The sequence below is a fragment of the Leptomonas pyrrhocoris genome, assembly GCF_001293395.1.
Source record: "Leptomonas pyrrhocoris isolate H10 chromosome Unknown, whole genome shotgun sequence".
NCBI lineage: Eukaryota > Euglenozoa > Kinetoplastea > Trypanosomatida > Trypanosomatidae > Leptomonas > Leptomonas pyrrhocoris.
This window is the reverse complement of record NW_015438357.1, coordinates 983,816-1,002,448: the sequence shown is the minus strand read 5'-3', so window position 1 is coordinate 1,002,448 and position 18,633 is coordinate 983,816. Positions and strand designations below refer to the sequence as shown.

Genomic DNA, 18,633 nt, shown 5'->3' with positions numbered 1-18,633 from the left:
TTTTACTCTCAGTTTTCCGAATATGTGCTCTTCTCGTTGCAGCTTCGGCATTTCTAAATCAGTGCAGGACGAAGAAAAAAGAGAGAAAAAAGGGATTTTTAGATAAAATAAAACGATCCTTCAGTGAGCCAGAAAAATGCATCACCTGATGCCTTTCATCGCAGCTGCGTTGGCGCTTTTCTGCGAGCGCTCCCATAATTCGCGCAACTTTTGCAAACGCATTCGCCTCTGCTTCTCGGTATTTTGCAACTCCTTTAAGGTAGAACGAAGCTCATTCAGCTGCGTTCGCGTTCGATCACGCTCGTGGGTCATCGCAGCAACGGCTTCATCAAGCAGATCCAACTCCATCTTCCAATAATGCTCTTTTGAAAGGGCACTGTTCACCAGTTCGTCTTTCATGGTAGCAGGCGAGCACGAAGACTTTGCGGTGGGTACCGGCGACGCGTTCTCGTTCTCGACCGCCATAACACCGCGTTGTTTTGTCTTTTCCGTAGGATATGTCACCGCCTTACTGGCTGCCGCGCCGTCAATACGAGACGCCGCATCGGACGTAGAAGACGAAGAAGCGCGCAGACCGTCAAGCATGTGGCGCAGTGTGCTGGTCTCACGGTCCAGCGCCACTAAGCGAAGGTCCAAATAATTCCCACGCTGCATAAGCTGCTCTCTCTCAAAGGAGCGCCGCAGCAGTAGATGGGCATGCACGGTTTCTGGGTTGCTGCTGGCGGCGACTGGCTTCAGAGACGGCAGTGACAACGACGCGTCACTCTGCTCCTCGTTGAGAGGTTTTTGTGAGGCTCGCGCGAGCGACGCCATCACCTCATCGTAGCGCAAGCGAAGCAGGCCGAGTTTCTTGCTGTGTCGCTGCAGTTCCTCATTCAGCTCGTGCAGCTCATTTTCGTGTAAATGCAGTTCCACCAGACGGCCTTGCATTTCGGCCTGGATTTGCTCCTCTTTGATCTGCACCTCAGCTCGAAGAAACGACTCCACACCGGCCGCTTCCTTGAGCACGCCAACTTGCACATCTGCCGCCTTCATCAATGACTGCAGCGTCACATTGGCCTGTTCAAACTGCGCAGCCGCACTTCGCTGCGCCTCGGTGGTAGTACGCTGCTCTTGTTCTAAGGCAGCCACCTCTCCGTCCAACAGACGCAACTCCTCTATAATGGTAGACTGCGATACGTCGCCATTCTCCAGGCTCTTTCGAGACCGATATAAACTGCTGCGGAGTGTCGTGACGCCTTGCAGAAGTTGCTGGTGTTCGCGTCGTGACCGCAGGAGGGCCGCCCGCAGCTGCTCGATGTCCCGCAACCGTGACTCCTGCCGCTGCGCCCGCTGCTCCTGCGCGAGTGTTTGCATGGAAGGCAGCAAGGCGCGTTGCTCACTCAAAACGTCTTCCAGCTGGGCACACCGCTGCTTCAAAAGGTGCACCTCGCGCTCTGTGGTGTCTTGAGACTCACTTAGCGCTTTCCAGTTCTTTTGTTTCTCCGCGAGAACTTCGTTGACTTGATCGCCTTTGCGGCCCTCCTGCACAAAGAGCTGAATCGCCTCTGCCAGCCGCACCTGTGCGCGCTCGAGACGGTCTTCCAGCAGGTCCTTTTGCCGAGAGAGCGATAGAATTAAGTTGCGCAGCGCAGCCGATGATGGCGTGTCGAATTCCAGCTGTTTATCCAGCAGCGCGCGCGCCTCAACGAGCGCCGTGTGCCGTGCTTTCGCAACCTCCAGTAAGGACGTTTTCTCCTCGCACAGGTTCACAATGTGGTCGAGCTCGCGGCGTTGTTGGTGTAAAAAGTGCTCCTCCGCGTGTCGACGACCTTTGCAGCCTGCCAAATGAGCTTCCCCTCCACGAATACTCTCCACTAGTTGGCGAAGCGCGTGTAGCTGCTGATCGTACCGGCTTCGATGACGATCGCGGGCGACGGCACGCTGTGTGTTGTCGGCGAGACACCGGTCCAAAGAAAGGCGCATTTCATCGCGCAACTCTTTCTTTTCGTGCATCGCCTGCTTTAAAGTTTCCATTGAGGTGGCGTTTGTCATCACGTGCGCGTCGAGCTGCGAGGTTTGAGCATGGACGAGCTCTAGTGCGTGCACGCTATCATACTGTTCTTTAACAGCCTCTTGCAACTGCTGCTGCACGACATCTAGTTCTCTGAGCACGTGATGGTGTTCAGTCCGAGCGTCCGCAAGCTGCTGAGCTGCAGTGTTTGCGCGCTCGTTCAGTCGTTCGAGCTTTCCCCATACAGCAGAGGATAGCTCGTTTTGTGCTGCCGATAGATCCTCTCCTGTACGCTGCCGCGCAAGATGTGCAAGCACAATCGCCTTCACTTCCTCCTCCAGGGCTGCAGCTGTTTTCTGCTGCTCCTCAAGTTTGTGTCGCCTGTGTTCCATGGTGTCCTCCAGTGCTGCGACGGCAGACCCAAGACGCGCTTCTTCCGCTTTCAACTGGCCAACTCGGCGCGCGTTTCCGTCTACTTCGTGCGTGAGTTGCTTCAGTTTCCCTTCATCTTTCTCGACCTCTTCCCGTTTGCTCGCTAATGCTTCCGATATGTTTTTCTCTTGTCGGCGGGTCTGTCGGTGGTCTCGTTTCAGCAACCCCACCACTTCTCGCAGCTCAGCAACGGTGTTGCGTTTACTTTCTAGCTCGGCCGAAAGTTGCTCAATGCTCTCCGTCAGCCGCTGATTCGTGGAGTTGAGCAGCGAAGAGGGCCATCTTGCAGACATGAGAGTTGCGTAGAGTGGTTTGTTTTATTTTTATGAGCTATCGATGTCACGATCTTCTAGGAGAAAAAAAAAGAGAGACTATTCTATGCGGTGTGGGCGCTCTATCTCTATTGGTGCTGAAAAGTCGTACGTCCGTGTCTACAGTGGTTGTGAAACTACGTTTGATTTGAAGCTAATAGTAAAAATAATAAGCGTATTCGGTTGCTCTCGCAGGATGCATGCAAGAGAGCCGAAGCAAATGCAGGACTAAATTTACCTGCTGCGGCCTTATCCAGAAGAATAATCGGCTTTCGTTTCATGCAGCGCAAATGAGAGGAGTAAAGTTCTATGTATGGGAAGCGCTCCGAAGGCAACTGTTCGTGCAGATCCGCCGGCAAACTTGCACACACATAAAGCCTCCTTTCTGCGAGATGCGAAGCCGTCTTTCTCTTCTCGCCTGATCAAGCATCGAGGCAGTATATAGAAAGGTAAACGAAGGATGAGATACGGAAACGAGAGAAGAAGTAACTGAAGAAAAATCAGTCGAGCACACGTAGCAAAACAAACATGATGGCGATCAGTACCTTTACAACGCCAGTGCGACAATTCATGCATCTTTGATAGCTCGAGGAAAGAGACACAAGATCGCCAAACACAGCCAATAGCAACGACCGTGGGTAAATTTACACGTTTTTCCTGAAAGCGCAGCCGCCTCACTAAACCGACGAGCAGCTCGGCAGATGTTTAGGCGTGATTTAAAATAGTCAACCTAGTTGCTACTGTACAATTAAACCCACAAGAAGAGCAGACAGAAAACCACTGAGATCCTTTCATCTACGCCAGGAGGTCTTTGCGCCGTCGCGCATCGCGTGCTTTCCATGCCTGATACTCCGTCTCATCGCTGGCACGATCTGTGTCATCAAGAATATCGGATCCCTTGTATTTGTTGAGTGTCTCACCCTCGCCTGAATCGTATCTGCTTGCTAGCGACGCCTTAGTTGTCACGTTGAAAGTCGCTTGTGAAGAAGCTCCAAACCCACCAGATCCGTGTGTTCCTTGACGGTGAATCTGCGTGGAACTAGACGTCGAGCTGCTTGCAGTCGGTAGCGCAAAAGCTCCCAAGTTCGAACGCTGCTTGGGGCCTTTCGTCGACACGAAGGCAATGTCAATCGCAAATTCGTCGTCCGTTTCTCCATTCACAGCTCTATCGTCCCGCCTCCCGTGCGGAGATCCTCTCGCAAAGGCGGAAGTATTGCTGCTGCCTTCCTTGCCATTGCTGGGTATTCTTTTAGTTATTGTGGCGGATGAGGAAGATGAAAGCATCCCGAGCTCTTCTTCCTCCGCTTCCTCCGCGGAAGGTCCGCTGGCAATGTGTTCCAGTGATGGCGGAGACGACATTATTCTTTCCCGCGGCCGTAACAGCACACACAAATTTGAAGGTACTTCCGTGCTCCCAAAAGTGCCGGAAAGCAATGCAAATGGGTTTCGAAGAGAAGCGTGCCTGCGCGGTGAAAATGGTAGACGCCAACTATGAATTTGGAGAAAAAGCAAATGCAGGCGCAAAACAGTCTTTGTTTTGCAGCTCCTGTCTATAATATGAAATATTAAAGGATTAAGCATTCTCATTCGATTTAGGTTGATGGCGGAGAACAGGGAAGAAGAGAGAATACTTTACTTCCAAAAGCAACAGCCATCAGCAACAGATAAAGCAGTAAATAATATAACGTTGCTTTCTTTTCCTTCACATTTCTTTAACTCCAAAGCAACAGTTAGGTGAAGAACCCCGAGAGACACGAACGCAATTGCACCTGTGAGCGCACCAGCAAGCGCATCGCAATAACATACACGCACACTCGTAATGCCACAAAAAAAAAATACAGATTATCGATCGTTTTTAAAAAGCTCTTTTCACAATAAAGGTTTGCTTTTAACCTTTAACAGTCGAATTGTATTATATGTTTGCGAGTAGAACGTGGCCCGCAGCGCAAATGGCTGTCTGTTACGATAGCACTAGCCAGAAAAAAAAAAGGAGACAAATCAAAACAAATCAAAACAAAAGGGAAAACAAGATTTTCAAACAGAATAGTGAGTCAGACAGAGAAGCTGTGTTGCCACACGGCCAAAGAGAAGAACAGCTTGTTGCCCGCTTTCAACACAACGCAAAGCAGCTACCGTGAGCACAGAAACGAATAAACATCTGCTGCGCCGCAGTTTACTTGACTCGTCGATGAGATGGTGGCGGCACCGTGTCCGTTTAAACCCTACTTCATTACCAAGGGAGCTTCTTATCCTTGTGGTAGAAGCCACCAGTCGGTCCGTCAGCGGGAAGAGTGGCGAGGAACACGCTCGTCTCAGCACCCTCGTACGGCGTCAGGTGTGCTTCTTTCGTGTTGAAGCACATCTCCGTCTGCACGTAGCCAGGGTAGGCGCAGTTCACCTTGGCCGCAGCAGCGCTGCCACCCGCCTCAGCAGAGTAGTCCTGCAGGTACTTCGCGAGGTTATGCGCGTACATGTTCACCGCCGTCTTGCTGCACTTGTACGGGGCGAAGTGGGGATGGGCGTACTTGTTCTGCGGGCGCTCCACCGTCTCGTGCGTTCCCAGCGGGGTCGAGACAAAGACAATGCGTGGCGCATCGGACGACGACAGCATCAGGGGGAGGAACGTGTTGGTAATGTTGACCGTCGCGAAGAAGTTGATCTCGAACTCCTCGCGCATGCGCTTCATGTCCAGTGGATACACCTTGTTGTCAAAATCCATGATTGCAGCGTTGTTGACCAAGACGTCGAGGCGCTTGTAGCTCGACTCCACCCTCTTGAACGCGTCCGCCACCGATGCGTCCTCTGTGGGTGTTATCAGCAACAAGTCGACATCGAGCTTATCGCCGCGCAGCGTGCTCACCGCCTCCTCACCGCGCTTTTCGTCACGCGCGCAGAGGAGTACCTTGAAGCCCAGCTCACCGAGCCGGCGCGCGGTGGCAAAGCCGATACCGCGGTTGCCGCCGGTGACCATAGCGACCTTCTGAATAGCCGACATGATTTCGTGAAGAAAGAGCGTAAAATTTGTAGAGGAAATATATATGTATAAAGATAAGGAGAAACTAGCTGCAGAACAGCTTTTCGTGTTTTGGAGAATCTACAAGACACATCATAGTCAAAAGTGTAGTTTATGGCCCAACATTCGAGCAAAAAATAAAGAAAATGGGGTAGAAGGGTAAAAAGAGAAATGGAACATACATAGCATATACAACGAACGCCACTACACTTGGATACTGACACGCTACTGTTCAACTGCACCCGTGTCAATAGACAAGAAGAGATGCGACGAAAAGCATTTCCTACTTCCCTTGTGCAGTGAGGTCAGCAAAAGCGAACAACTGCTCTACATCAAACGCGAATGGTAACGTGTCAGAAAAAACTGCTATGTCGTGTTTTGAGGGGTAGAAAGCCCGCTGCAGCAATATTACATCAGCTGAACTGAGTTGTCCGTATTTTCACCTTTGCCCTGTTTTAACTAATAATACTGTCACATATGAAAAAAAGGTCTCCTCTCGTGGATAACAGCGAAGAGCGACTCAGATCTCTTCTCAAGTGCATAATCAAAAGAATGAGAGAACGAACAAAAAAAATCTGGTGGGCGTCCATAAGCGCCGATACTTTCAAAGCGCATGGGAAAGTAACAAAGCGGCAGACTTCCTTTATAATCCGCCTCAAAGAGCGGGGCCGTGCCGGCGCGGTTGGGCGGGACAGGAAAGGAAGAAAGACACGAAAGCGGAAAGCGGTAGAAAGAGAAAGAGTAAAGGAGAAACTGGTGAGAAACATGAAAAACGGTCAGACCTACTCATCTCATACATTCCGTCATTCCATCATTCCACGCTCAGACTTTAAGAAAAAGAAGTCTGAAAAGACAAGCACCACCACTACCATTAACGAGGAGGATACCATAATAATAATAGGGGTGGAAGTAGAAGCCTGTAGCGCATGTGACAGCGCGGTCGCATCATTCACAACGATTGCAAAGCACCAGAAGCACCACACACTCGTCAGGCACGCTTGCCAGCGCTAAACTCTCACCGCAAGCTCAACGGTACGTAAGCTGCTATCGCATCGCAATGTCGGATGCTGTGCAACACATCGAGCACACAAGGAGCGCATGCACGCTTTCTGCTTACCATGGAAGGCTGTCCTTCTTGTGGAAGTAGCCACCAGTCGGACCGTCCGCCGGCAGAGTGGCAAGGTAGACGCTGGTCTCCGCACCCTCCGTGACTTCCAATTCAGCGTTGGGGCCACCCATCTCGGTTTTCACCCAGCCGGGGTGTCCACAATTCACTTTAACGTTTGTATCCTTCAGAGCCGCAGCCAGCTTCACGGTGTACATGTTGAGCGCGGCTTTGGAAATGGTGTACGGGGCATACTCGAAACCTATAAACGTCGTTGCAAAACTTCCCATGATGGAGCTGACGTTCACGATACGGCCCGCGGGAGCCTTCTTTACCATTTCCAAGAAATGGTTCGTCACGTTAGCCGTGCCGATAACGTTCACTTCGAAGCACTTCCGCATATCCTCAAGATTCGCCGTGTTCTTGTCGCCGCACGGACAGGCGCAACCGGCGTTGTTAATCAGAGCGTCGAGAACGCCGTTGACCAGCTTCGACACCTCAGCAGCAGCCTTCTCCACCGCGGCCGTATCCTCCGTGTCCATGATCACATAATCAACCTTCAACCCGTCATGGAACAGGTCCGCCACGGCTTTCTTAGCATCCTCTTCCTTGCGTGCGCTGATTATCACGTGGTAGCCAAGCTTACCCATCTGGCGAGCGGTTTCCAAGCCGATGCCGCGGTTTCCACCGGTGATGAACACGGCCTTCATGGTGTCCACGTTATGTGTTTTGTGTTGCGAAAACGATATCACAGATAAACAGTGAGCGTGAAATAAGAAAAGACTACGGTAGAAAAAAAAAGGTGAATTATGTGCTACCCTGCAGTTAACAAATTCAAAGATTCAACAGATTAATGACACAATGACGGAAAGAGAGGGAGAGAAAACGATACGTACGTGGAGGAAGAAACACCCGCTGTACATCAGAACTAGCAAAAGTTACACTTGGAGAAAAGGTTTCGCCGCATAAAGACATCAGTCTCCCCCGGACCTACAGTGGAAAATACATGCACCGTTTGCGGTTTTCCCGTCCAAATTACACCGCATTAGCTATACGATAGCACACCTATCCTCCATGAATTCATAAGCATCATCGGCAAATGGAGCTCTTAAAAACCGTTTGTTGCCGCTTTAGAAAAAAAAAGCAATCTATCAGCTCATGTGTATAATGGTATTGGTTAAATATAAGGCAGCACTGAAAAAAGAAGGAACGCTTGCTAATCAGCATTTCCATCAAGAATAAGGAAAAACAATAAATGCAGCTGAAAGGTACTATCACCTCAATATACGATGATGAGAGCAACAGTAATAATAATAGGGGTGGAAGTAGAAGCCTGTAGCGCATGTGACAGCGCGGTCGCATCATTCACAACGATTGCAAAGCACCAGAAGCACCACACACTCGTCAGGCACGCTTGCCAGCGCTAAACTCTCACCGCAAGCTCAACGGTACGTAAGCTGCTATCGCATCGCAATGTCGGATGCTGTGCAACACATCGAGCACACAAGGAGCGCATGCACGCTTTCTGCTTACCATGGAAGGCTGTCCTTCTTGTGGAAGTAGCCACCAGTCGGACCGTCCGCCGGCAGAGTGGCAAGGTAGACGCTGGTCTCCGCACCCTCCGTGACTTCCAATTCAGCGTTGGGGCCACCCATCTCGGTTTTCACCCAGCCGGGGTGTCCACAATTCACTTTAACGTTTGTATCCTTCAGAGCCGCAGCCAGCTTCACGGTGTACATGTTGAGCGCGGCTTTGGAAATGGTGTACGGGGCATACTCGAAACCTATAAACGTCGTTGCAAAACTTCCCATGATGGAGCTGACGTTCACGATACGGCCCGCGGGAGCCTTCTTTACCATTTCCAAGAAATGGTTCGTCACGTTAGCCGTGCCGATAACGTTCACTTCGAAGCACTTCCGCATATCCTCAAGATTCGCCGTGTTCTTGTCGCCGCACGGACAGGCGCAACCGGCGTTGTTAATCAGAGCGTCGAGAACGCCGTTGACCAGCTTCGACACCTCAGCAGCAGCCTTCTCCACCGCGGCCGTATCCTCCGTGTCCATGATCACATAATCAACCTTCAACCCGTCATGGAACAGGTCCGCCACGGCTTTCTTAGCATCCTCTTCCTTGCGTGCGCTGATTATCACGTGGTAGCCAAGCTTACCCATCTGGCGAGCGGTTTCCAAGCCGATGCCGCGGTTTCCACCGGTGATGAACACGGCCTTCATGGTGTCCACGTTATGTGTTTTGTGTTGCGAAAACGATATCACAGATAAACAGTGAGCGTGAAATAAGAAAAGACTACGGTAGAAAAAAAAAGGTGAATTATGTGCTACCCTGCAGTTAACAAATTCAAAGATTCAACAGATTAATGACACAATGACGGAAAGAGAGGGAGAGAAAACGATACGTACGTGGAGGAAGAAACACCCGCTGTACATCAGAACTAGCAAAAGTTACACTTGGAGAAAAGGTTTCGCCGCATAAAGACATCAGTCTCCCCCGGACCTACAGTGGAAAATACATGCACCGTTTGCGGTTTTCCCGTCCAAATTACACCGCATTAGCTATACGATAGCACACCTATCCTCCATGAATTCATAAGCATCATCGGCAAATGGAGCTCTTAAAAACCGTTTGTTGCCGCTTTAGAAAAAAAAAGCAATCTATCAGCTCATGTGTATAATGGTATTGGTTAAATATAAGGCAGCACTGAAAAAAGAAGGAACGCTTGCTAATCAGCATTTCCATCAAGAATAAGGAAAAACAATAAATGCAGCTGAAAGGTACTATCACCTCAATATACGATGATGAGAGCAACAGTAATAATAATAGGGGTGGAAGTAGAAGCCTGTAGCGCATGTGACAGCGCGGTCGCATCATTCACAACGATTGCAAAGCACCAGAAGCACCACACACTCGTCAGGCACGCTTGCCAGCGCTAAACTCTCACCGCAAGCTCAACGGTACGTAAGCTGCTATCGCATCGCAATGTCGGATGCTGTGCAACACATCGAGCACACAAGGAGCGCATGCACGCTTTCTGCTTACCATGGAAGGCTGTCCTTCTTGTGGAAGTAGCCACCAGTCGGACCGTCCGCCGGCAGAGTGGCAAGGTAGACGCTGGTCTCCGCACCCTCCGTGACTTCCAATTCAGCGTTGGGGCCACCCATCTCGGTTTTCACCCAGCCGGGGTGTCCACAATTCACTTTAACGTTTGTATCCTTCAGAGCCGCAGCCAGCTTCACGGTGTACATGTTGAGCGCGGCTTTGGAAATGGTGTACGGGGCATACTCGAAACCTATAAACGTCGTTGCAAAACTTCCCATGATGGAGCTGACGTTCACGATACGGCCCGCGGGAGCCTTCTTTACCATTTCCAAGAAATGGTTCGTCACGTTAGCCGTGCCGATAACGTTCACTTCGAAGCACTTCCGCATATCCTCAAGATTCGCCGTGTTCTTGTCGCCGCACGGACAGGCGCAACCGGCGTTGTTAATCAGAGCGTCGAGAACGCCGTTGACCAGCTTCGACACCTCAGCAGCAGCCTTCTCCACCGCGGCCGTATCCTCCGTGTCCATGATCACATAATCAACCTTCAACCCGTCATGGAACAGGTCCGCCACGGCTTTCTTAGCATCCTCTTCCTTGCGTGCGCTGATTATCACGTGGTAGCCAAGCTTACCCATCTGGCGAGCGGTTTCCAAGCCGATGCCGCGGTTTCCACCGGTGATGAACACGGCCTTCATGGTGTCCACGTTATGTGTTTTGTGTTGCGAAAACGATATCACAGATAAACAGTGAGCGTGAAATAAGAAAAGACTACGGTAGAAAAAAAAAGGTGAATTATGTGCTACCCTGCAGTTAACAAATTCAAAGATTCAACAGATTAATGACACAATGACGGAAAGAGAGGGAGAGAAAACGATACGTACGTGGAGGAAGAAACACCCGCTGTACATCAGAACTAGCAAAAGTTACACTTGGAGAAAAGGTTTCGCCGCATAAAGACATCAGTCTCCCCCGGACCTACAGTGGAAAATACATGCACCGTTTGCGGTTTTCCCGTCCAAATTACACCGCATTAGCTATACGATAGCACACCTATCCTCCATGAATTCATAAGCATCATCGGCAAATGGAGCTCTTAAAAACCGTTTGTTGCCGCTTTAGAAAAAAAAAGCAATCTATCAGCTCATGTGTATAATGGTATTGGTTAAATATAAGGCAGCACTGAAAAAAGAAGGAACGCTTGCTAATCAGCATTTCCATCAAGAATAAGGAAAAACAATAAATGCAGCTGAAAGGTACTATCACCTCAATATACGATGATGAGAGCAACAGTAATAATAATAGGGGTGGAAGTAGAAGCCTGTAGCGCATGTGACAGCGCGGTCGCATCATTCACAACGATTGCAAAGCACCAGAAGCACCACACACTCGTCAGGCACGCTTGCCAGCGCTAAACTCTCACCGCAAGCTCAACGGTACGTAAGCTGCTATCGCATCGCAATGTCGGATGCTGTGCAACACATCGAGCACACAAGGAGCGCATGCACGCTTTCTGCTTACCATGGAAGGCTGTCCTTCTTGTGGAAGTAGCCACCAGTCGGACCGTCCGCCGGCAGAGTGGCAAGGTAGACGCTGGTCTCCGCACCCTCCGTGACTTCCAATTCAGCGTTGGGGCCACCCATCTCGGTTTTCACCCAGCCGGGGTGTCCACAATTCACTTTAACGTTTGTATCCTTCAGAGCCGCAGCCAGCTTCACGGTGTACATGTTGAGCGCGGCTTTGGAAATGGTGTACGGGGCATACTCGAAACCTATAAACGTCGTTGCAAAACTTCCCATGATGGAGCTGACGTTCACGATACGGCCCGCGGGAGCCTTCTTTACCATTTCCAAGAAATGGTTCGTCACGTTAGCCGTGCCGATAACGTTCACTTCGAAGCACTTCCGCATATCCTCAAGATTCGCCGTGTTCTTGTCGCCGCACGGACAGGCGCAACCGGCGTTGTTAATCAGAGCGTCGAGAACGCCGTTGACCAGCTTCGACACCTCAGCAGCAGCCTTCTCCACCGCGGCCGTATCCTCCGTGTCCATGATCACATAATCAACCTTCAACCCGTCATGGAACAGGTCCGCCACGGCTTTCTTAGCATCCTCTTCCTTGCGTGCGCTGATTATCACGTGGTAGCCAAGCTTACCCATCTGGCGAGCGGTTTCCAAGCCGATGCCGCGGTTTCCACCGGTGATGAACACGGCCTTCATGGTGTCCACGTTATGTGTTTTGTGTTGCGAAAACGATATCACAGATAAACAGTGAGCGTGAAATAAGAAAAGACTACGGTAGAAAAAAAAAGGTGAATTATGTGCTACCCTGCAGTTAACAAATTCAAAGATTCAACAGATTAATGACACAATGACGGAAAGAGAGGGAGAGAAAACGATACGTACGTGGAGGAAGAAACACCCGCTGTACATCAGAACTAGCAAAAGTTACACTTGGAGAAAAGGTTTCGCCGCATAAAGACATCAGTCTCCCCCGGACCTACAGTGGAAAATACATGCACCGTTTGCGGTTTTCCCGTCCAAATTACACCGCATTAGCTATACGATAGCACACCTATCCTCCATGAATTCATAAGCATCATCGGCAAATGGAGCTCTTAAAAACCGTTTGTTGCCGCTTTAGAAAAAAAAAGCAATCTATCAGCTCATGTGTATAATGGTATTGGTTAAATATAAGGCAGCACTGAAAAAAGAAGGAACGCTTGCTAATCAGCATTTCCATCAAGAATAAGGAAAAACAATAAATGCAGCTGAAAGGTACTATCACCTCAATATACGATGATGAGAGCAACAGTAATAATAATAGGGGTGGAAGTAGAAGCCTGTAGCGCATGTGACAGCGCGGTCGCATCATTCACAACGATTGCAAAGCACCAGAAGCACCACACACTCGTCAGGCACGCTTGCCAGCGCTAAACTCTCACCGCAAGCTCAACGGTACGTAAGCTGCTATCGCATCGCAATGTCGGATGCTGTGCAACACATCGAGCACACAAGGAGCGCATGCACGCTTTCTGCTTACCATGGAAGGCTGTCCTTCTTGTGGAAGTAGCCACCAGTCGGACCGTCCGCCGGCAGAGTGGCAAGGTAGACGCTGGTCTCCGCACCCTCCGTGACTTCCAATTCAGCGTTGGGGCCACCCATCTCGGTTTTCACCCAGCCGGGGTGTCCACAATTCACTTTAACGTTTGTATCCTTCAGAGCCGCAGCCAGCTTCACGGTGTACATGTTGAGCGCGGCTTTGGAAATGGTGTACGGGGCATACTCGAAACCTATAAACGTCGTTGCAAAACTTCCCATGATGGAGCTGACGTTCACGATACGGCCCGCGGGAGCCTTCTTTACCATTTCCAAGAAATGGTTCGTCACGTTAGCCGTGCCGATAACGTTCACTTCGAAGCACTTCCGCATATCCTCAAGATTCGCCGTGTTCTTGTCGCCGCACGGACAGGCGCAACCGGCGTTGTTAATCAGAGCGTCGAGAACGCCGTTGACCAGCTTCGACACCTCAGCAGCAGCCTTCTCCACCGCGGCCGTATCCTCCGTGTCCATGATCACATAATCAACCTTCAACCCGTCATGGAACAGGTCCGCCACGGCTTTCTTAGCATCCTCTTCCTTGCGTGCGCTGATTATCACGTGGTAGCCAAGCTTACCCATCTGGCGAGCGGTTTCCAAGCCGATGCCGCGGTTTCCACCGGTGATGAACACGGCCTTCATGGTGTCCGCGGCAGTTCTCTTACTTTTTTTTTTTTGAACAGCCGGAAAGTTATGCTCTTTTATACGCTAATAAGAATTGCAAATGATTATTTTAACATTTCGTTATGTTTTTGTTTTGAACGCCCAGGTTAGCATCGTAGAAGGTTGAAAACAAGAAAAAGAGATACTTGAAAAGACAGGGGTAAAAGGGAGAAGAACAGAAGTGCTGAATCAAAGAACTCAATCTTCACCTTAACTCGGCGGTATATATTGAAGGAAAATAAAACATGAATTGCATCGAGACGACGGCCACCATTGAAACACGTAAATAGTGTTCCGTTTCATCGTTTGTAAGAAGGGAAGAACTTAGTCAGTTATTGTGCACATGAGAACGGTAAATTATTCGCTGTTTCGAAAATCGAACTCTGTTTTCTTCATTTTCTCTGTTCCTGTTGCTGCCTGTAAATGGAGACATAGAGCCCAGTTTCCATCAACAGTTCAGTGTAAGCACATTAATTGAGTTATAAAAGAGGCGACTCTGCAGGTTTTCATGTAAGTACGCTTAGTATCGACACCTCAAAAAAGGTCTACAAATCATCACGCGTGTCAATAATCTCGTACATTGGATTAGTGTTTTCAATGCCGACATTCGTTGTCCACATCTTGAAATCAGCGCCACACGCCCCATCCATCGCGCTCATTACCGCACCTAGAGACTGGCAGTTTTCTTGAGCTGCAGGAGAAGCAAGGCAGTAGTCAGCCAAAATCTGGAAGAGGTGGGATCCAGCCTCAAAATAAATGTCTTTAAATGAAGTTTGAAGGAGGTGATGTGGCGTTTTCTTCAACTGGTTAGCGACTTTCCTGCCGTGTTGCATAAGGTACGAGTCCGTGGCGGAGCGCAGTGTACTGCACACGCTCTTGAACGGCTCCGTAGTAGGATCGTTGGAGCGAAGCCTCACTGCCTTTTCACACTCTGCGTGTGCAATATCAGCCCATGCTTCCCAAAACTTTTTCGCAGGAACCGCGCGCTTTTCTGCACTCCCGGCAGGGTTCAGACTGCGATATTGGTGTGCCATACGGACAAAATCGCTCTTTTCCTGACAGCCGGAGCACTCCAGCCCACGATCCGACAGGAAGATGCGCAAATCCTTCACCTTCATTTTGCGAAAATCGGCTTCCGTCAATTCAGCCGAAACAAGCGTGAAGGCCAATACGGCAACTAAAAAAAACGCGATAATGGGTCGCATCTGTGTAATCTGCTTTGACAGGAATAAGAGAAAAGGCAAACTGCTTAGAAGACAAAATTGAAGCTAAACTAACAGAAAAAGAAAGAAAGAGAGAAAAGAGTATCGGGAAAAAAATCATTAATTTCATTGTCATCTCCAAGATGGTGAAGAGCACAGTTTTTTTTGTTTGTTTGGAAATTGAGCAGCTTATTTTTAGACCCTTAAAAAAGATACACACATATATAACCTTTTTCCGGAATAAAAATGTGTTGCCGTTAGTTCAATACAAACTGATACTCTTCCATTTCGATGATAAGCACTTCGCAACAGACGTTGAGTATGTTTATTCTTAATTCGTTCTCTTTTTCTTTACTATTAGTTACGTAATACATCACATTATTATTTTACTTTTATTCGTCCAACAAACAAGCTACTGACAAATGAACAATTAATTTCACCAACTTTCAAATAAGAATAAGAAATTGAGATAAAAACTATTCGTTATCTTACTCGTCATCGTTCAAGTCACGCGATCGTTTCACGTGGTGTTCCTTCACCTTAGCTTGTCGGCGATAAATGTCATCAAAAACTTGTTTCGCGACGCCTTCAAATTCATCCTTCGCGAAATAGGCGGGATTTATTTCAAGCAACCAGTCTTCCGAAATGGAAGTGATCGTTCGGATGTACGTGTTGCTGGTAAGAACAAGCTCGTTGAAAACAACGAATTTTGGACGGCGGTTCAAATACGTTGCGGGGAAAAGCAGACACTTTACGTCATCTTTCAACGTCATAAATTGATGCTTCGTGGGCAATGAAAGTGCAATTTTGGTAAAAAAGCCTCGCACGATGGCGCGACGAATTTCGTTCGCGAATTCCATCTCGGCGGGGAATTCTTCACCTTGAACTTGACGCTGTGATGCGCTGTATGTACTGCTAATTGTGAGTCCGAGCCGCCGCATAATTCCAACCAGCTGCCGATAAACGTTCACCGCTTGTTTCATAACACGGGGATTTATATAGTTGTCTGTGCACCACGATGTGCTTTGGTTATTTGTCTCATAGAAGGCGTTAAATACGTTCAAATACGCAATATGGTCACCCGTGGGGTGATAAAACTGCTCTCGGCATCGCATCGCACGCCCGCGCTGCTCGTTAGAAGGATTAAAAAAAGGGTTTTGCACCGACAACATGGCGCAAATCCGCGCAATGTCTTCCGAGCATCCATACTCTGCGCTGTGAAAAAGCATTGATGCCATTTCAGGCTCAACTGGGAAATCTGACATCAAACTACCTTGCTCAGTCAAATTACCGTCATCATCGAGGGCGTCAAGGTAATTCAGTAATTCCAATGCGCGCATCAAGGTTTCTGGAGCCGGTGGCTCGACAAAGTCAAAGTTGACCAAATCCTCAATCCCCATTTTTTTCATGTTCAGCACAATGCTGCCAAGGTTGCAACGAAGAATCTCGGGATATGTGTTGGGCTGCAGTGCGGTGTGGAACGATTTCGCCGTGTAGAGGCGGAAACACTTTCCGGGGCGCGTGCGGCCAGCACGACCGCATCGCTGACGCGCACTGGCTTGACTAATGGGAGTAACCAGCAGCGATTCGACGCGCAGTTTTGGATTGAAAACTTTTTGTTTTGAGAACCCACAGTCGATCACAAAAACAACGCCATCAATTGTCAGCGAGGTTTCGGCGACATTCGTTGCGACAACAATTTTTCGTGTTCCTTCCGGTACGGGCTGAAACACCTTTCGCTGCTGGGAAGGCGGCAGTGCAGAATAGAGGGGCAAAACAGAGACTGGCCCACGGTGGCAATTTGCGCTGCTGTGCTCCGACATCCGTATGCCGTTCTGCAAACGTTCAACAGTGGTTTCAATTTCGTCCTCACCTGTAAGAAAAATGAGAATATCGCCTTCGCCTTCGTAAAGATGAATTTGGGTTGCGGTGCGAATAGCTGCTTCAACGTAGTTTGCTTCAGGAGCCTTGGAGTTGTACACCTCCACACCGTACATGCGGCCGGAAATGTGGACCAACGGAGCCTCTGGGAAATACTCCTGGAAGCGCTTCTCTTCAAGAGTCGCCGACATCACCACAATTCGAAGATCCGGTCGTTTTGGTAGCAGGGCCTTGACTGTGCCGATAAGAATATCTGTGGACACTGTGCGTTCGTGGGCTTCATCCAACACAATAACACTGTATCTGCTCAATAACGGATCAGTCATTGCTTCACGGAGCAACATACCATCAGTCAGGTACTTGATACGTGTTTTTTCAGAGCTCATGTCGTCAAATCGAATATTGTAGCCGACTTCCTCGCCAAGCACAACATCCATTTCCTCAGCCACACGCTCGCTGACACTAGTCGCAGCAACACGCCGCGGTTGTGTGCACGCAATTCCATGCTCAGGATTGAGTTCGAGAATGTACTGCGGAACTTGTGTGGTCTTTCCACTACCTGTTTCACCCACAAGTAGGACTGTCTGATATTGATTCACCAACTTTTGGATTCGTGACTTGGCTGCGAAAATGGGAAGTTGCTCTCTGCCTTTCAGCAAAGTGTAATACCGCGAGCTGTACTCCCTTCCCGTGTATCGACTGCGCTCGTGAGGAGGCATTTTCGGTGCACTATTTTTGGTATCTTTAAGGTGTAGGAGCATCAGTTATGAGAATGCCAGATGACGAAAAGAGGGTGGGAATGGTAGTGCAAAGCGAATCTTTTAAAATAAAACGTGCCAGTACAATTACAGTGCTTTTTAAAAGTTAAAACGCTTCCTTTTTTTTTTGGAAAAGTACTAAATCAGAAAACAAGAGAGTGTGTTTGAAGAATCTCTTTTTTGATACCGGTGTCTATTCCATCTGTTTTGCACTCGTAGATTAATTGCTTTTCAAGTTCAGTGGTGTCATCGAAAAACTAGACACCAACCAACAATACCCACCGTAATATCGCAACAAATTGTTAAGGCGGACTATTTTATTGGCTTTGTCTAATTCGCGCTGTTTAGCTGCTTAAACTCTAACACCTTAACAGCGAATGAAAATTAACGCATTTGTTGTTCGACGGGAAACAGTTTTTTCGATGCTGGAAGACTGTTGTGCTTGTTTTGAGCCGATACACGCGTTTGCCAGCTTTTGAAGGAAGAAACGCATGCCGATGTCGTAATTACCACGACCGTTATCATACGCAGAATCCACCGAAAAGGCAATATGGGAAGCTGGGGGGGGGGGGGGGTGCCGAAACGCACTGCCCCGGTGAACCCAAAACAAATTATTATCCGTTAGCAGTGAAATCTTGCGCTTGGGCCCGTTTTGATTTTCCCCCTTCTCGTTGCTGGCGGTTTGCGGGGCGGGGGGTGGGGGCCGGCTGTTTTCCCCGCCCCCCGCCGGGGCCCGGCAAACCCCGAAAACCCCGCGCGGCGGGCACGCCTGCGCACCCGGCCCAAAGCCGACCCCCCAATCGCACGGCTGTTTTGGTTTTCCCTTTTCAAGAAGTGTTTTCAGCGATTATCATCTTCAATGGAGCAACAATTGTCAAAATGTGAAAGCTACGCTTCGGACAGGCGCGGACCCTATCGCGTCGTCGTAAAGCCTTCCGCGATCGAGACGCCGACAATGGTGCTGCCCTGTCTTTGTTTTTCAAACCTTTTCTACTTTTCTCTCTTTTCCTCTCTCTCTTGTGAAAGGTTCAGCCTTCACGTTTTCCTTTTTCTCATTCGCTTGTTTTTTGCGACTGGTCGGCGGTCATGGTTTCTGTTTTCGTTTGTCCCCCTCGTCGTCCCT

The 18,633-nt window shown here is 49.2% G+C and overlaps 9 protein-coding genes across 12 annotated transcripts; all 9 read right to left on the bottom strand.

Moving 5' to 3' along the window:
• Positions 1-141: 141 nt before the first annotated feature.
• On the bottom strand, positions 142-4,288 carry ABB37_00303 (hypothetical protein; the record flags this gene model as incomplete). 2 transcript variants are annotated; one of them, XM_015796456.1, is made up of 1 exon in its annotated part: positions 142-4,288. In XM_015796456.1, the coding sequence occupies exon 1, from the start codon at positions 2,716-2,718 to the stop codon at positions 142-144; it is 2,577 nt and encodes an 858-aa protein (XP_015664464.1). In that variant the 5' UTR covers positions 2,719-4,288. The 2 variants fall into 2 exon arrangements, with proteins under 2 accessions (XP_015664464.1, XP_015664465.1); XM_015796457.1 differs by having other exon boundaries at positions 142-3,156.
• Positions 4,289-4,966: 678 nt separating this feature from the next.
• Positions 4,967-6,405, bottom strand: ABB37_00302 (putative short chain dehydrogenase; the record flags this gene model as incomplete). Of its 2 annotated transcripts, none has more annotated exons than XM_015796454.1 (1): positions 4,967-6,405. In XM_015796454.1, the coding sequence occupies exon 1, from the start codon at positions 5,729-5,731 to the stop codon at positions 4,967-4,969; it is 765 nt and encodes a 254-aa protein (XP_015664462.1). In that variant the 5' UTR covers positions 5,732-6,405. The 2 variants fall into 2 exon arrangements, with proteins under 2 accessions (XP_015664462.1, XP_015664463.1); XM_015796455.1 differs by having other exon boundaries at positions 4,967-5,832.
• Positions 6,406-6,862: 457 nt separating this feature from the next.
• On the bottom strand, positions 6,863-7,675 carry ABB37_00301 (putative short chain dehydrogenase; the record flags this gene model as incomplete). The annotated part of the gene is made up of 1 exon (XM_015796453.1): positions 6,863-7,675. Exon 1 carries the CDS (start codon positions 7,562-7,564, stop codon positions 6,863-6,865), a length of 702 nt encoding a protein of 233 aa, XP_015664461.1. The 5' UTR covers positions 7,565-7,675.
• A 708-nt stretch (positions 7,676-8,383) lies between these two features.
• Positions 8,384-9,196, bottom strand: ABB37_00300 (putative short chain dehydrogenase; the record flags this gene model as incomplete). The annotated part of the gene is made up of 1 exon (XM_015796452.1): positions 8,384-9,196. The coding sequence occupies exon 1, from the start codon at positions 9,083-9,085 to the stop codon at positions 8,384-8,386; it is 702 nt and encodes a 233-aa protein (XP_015664460.1). The 5' UTR covers positions 9,086-9,196.
• Positions 9,197-9,904: 708 nt separating this feature from the next.
• Positions 9,905-10,717, bottom strand: ABB37_00299 (putative short chain dehydrogenase; the record flags this gene model as incomplete). The annotated part of the gene is made up of 1 exon (XM_015796451.1): positions 9,905-10,717. The coding sequence occupies exon 1, from the start codon at positions 10,604-10,606 to the stop codon at positions 9,905-9,907; it is 702 nt and encodes a 233-aa protein (XP_015664459.1). The 5' UTR covers positions 10,607-10,717.
• Positions 10,718-11,425: 708 nt separating this feature from the next.
• On the bottom strand, positions 11,426-12,238 carry ABB37_00298 (putative short chain dehydrogenase; the record flags this gene model as incomplete). Its single annotated transcript, XM_015796450.1, has 1 exon — positions 11,426-12,238. The coding sequence occupies exon 1, from the start codon at positions 12,125-12,127 to the stop codon at positions 11,426-11,428; it is 702 nt and encodes a 233-aa protein (XP_015664458.1). The 5' UTR covers positions 12,128-12,238.
• Positions 12,239-12,946: 708 nt separating this feature from the next.
• ABB37_00297 (putative short chain dehydrogenase) lies at positions 12,947-13,716 on the bottom strand (the record flags this gene model as incomplete). The annotated part of the gene is made up of 1 exon (XM_015796449.1): positions 12,947-13,716. The coding sequence occupies exon 1, from the start codon at positions 13,646-13,648 to the stop codon at positions 12,947-12,949; it is 702 nt and encodes a 233-aa protein (XP_015664457.1). The 5' UTR covers positions 13,649-13,716.
• Positions 13,717-14,214: 498 nt separating this feature from the next.
• On the bottom strand, positions 14,215-14,944 carry ABB37_00296 (hypothetical protein; the record flags this gene model as incomplete). 2 transcript variants are annotated; one of them, XM_015796447.1, is made up of 1 exon in its annotated part: positions 14,215-14,944. In XM_015796447.1, the coding sequence occupies exon 1, from the start codon at positions 14,785-14,787 to the stop codon at positions 14,215-14,217; it is 573 nt and encodes a 190-aa protein (XP_015664455.1). In that variant the 5' UTR covers positions 14,788-14,944. The 2 variants fall into 2 exon arrangements, with proteins under 2 accessions (XP_015664455.1, XP_015664456.1); XM_015796448.1 differs by having other exon boundaries at positions 14,215-14,939.
• A 415-nt stretch (positions 14,945-15,359) lies between these two features.
• Positions 15,360-17,496, bottom strand: ABB37_00295 (putative pre-mRNA splicing factor ATP-dependent RNA helicase; the record flags this gene model as incomplete). Its single annotated transcript, XM_015796446.1, has 1 exon — positions 15,360-17,496. Exon 1 carries the CDS (start codon positions 17,469-17,471, stop codon positions 15,360-15,362), a length of 2,112 nt encoding a protein of 703 aa, XP_015664454.1. The 5' UTR covers positions 17,472-17,496.
• Between the last annotated feature and the right edge of the window lie 1,137 nt (positions 17,497-18,633).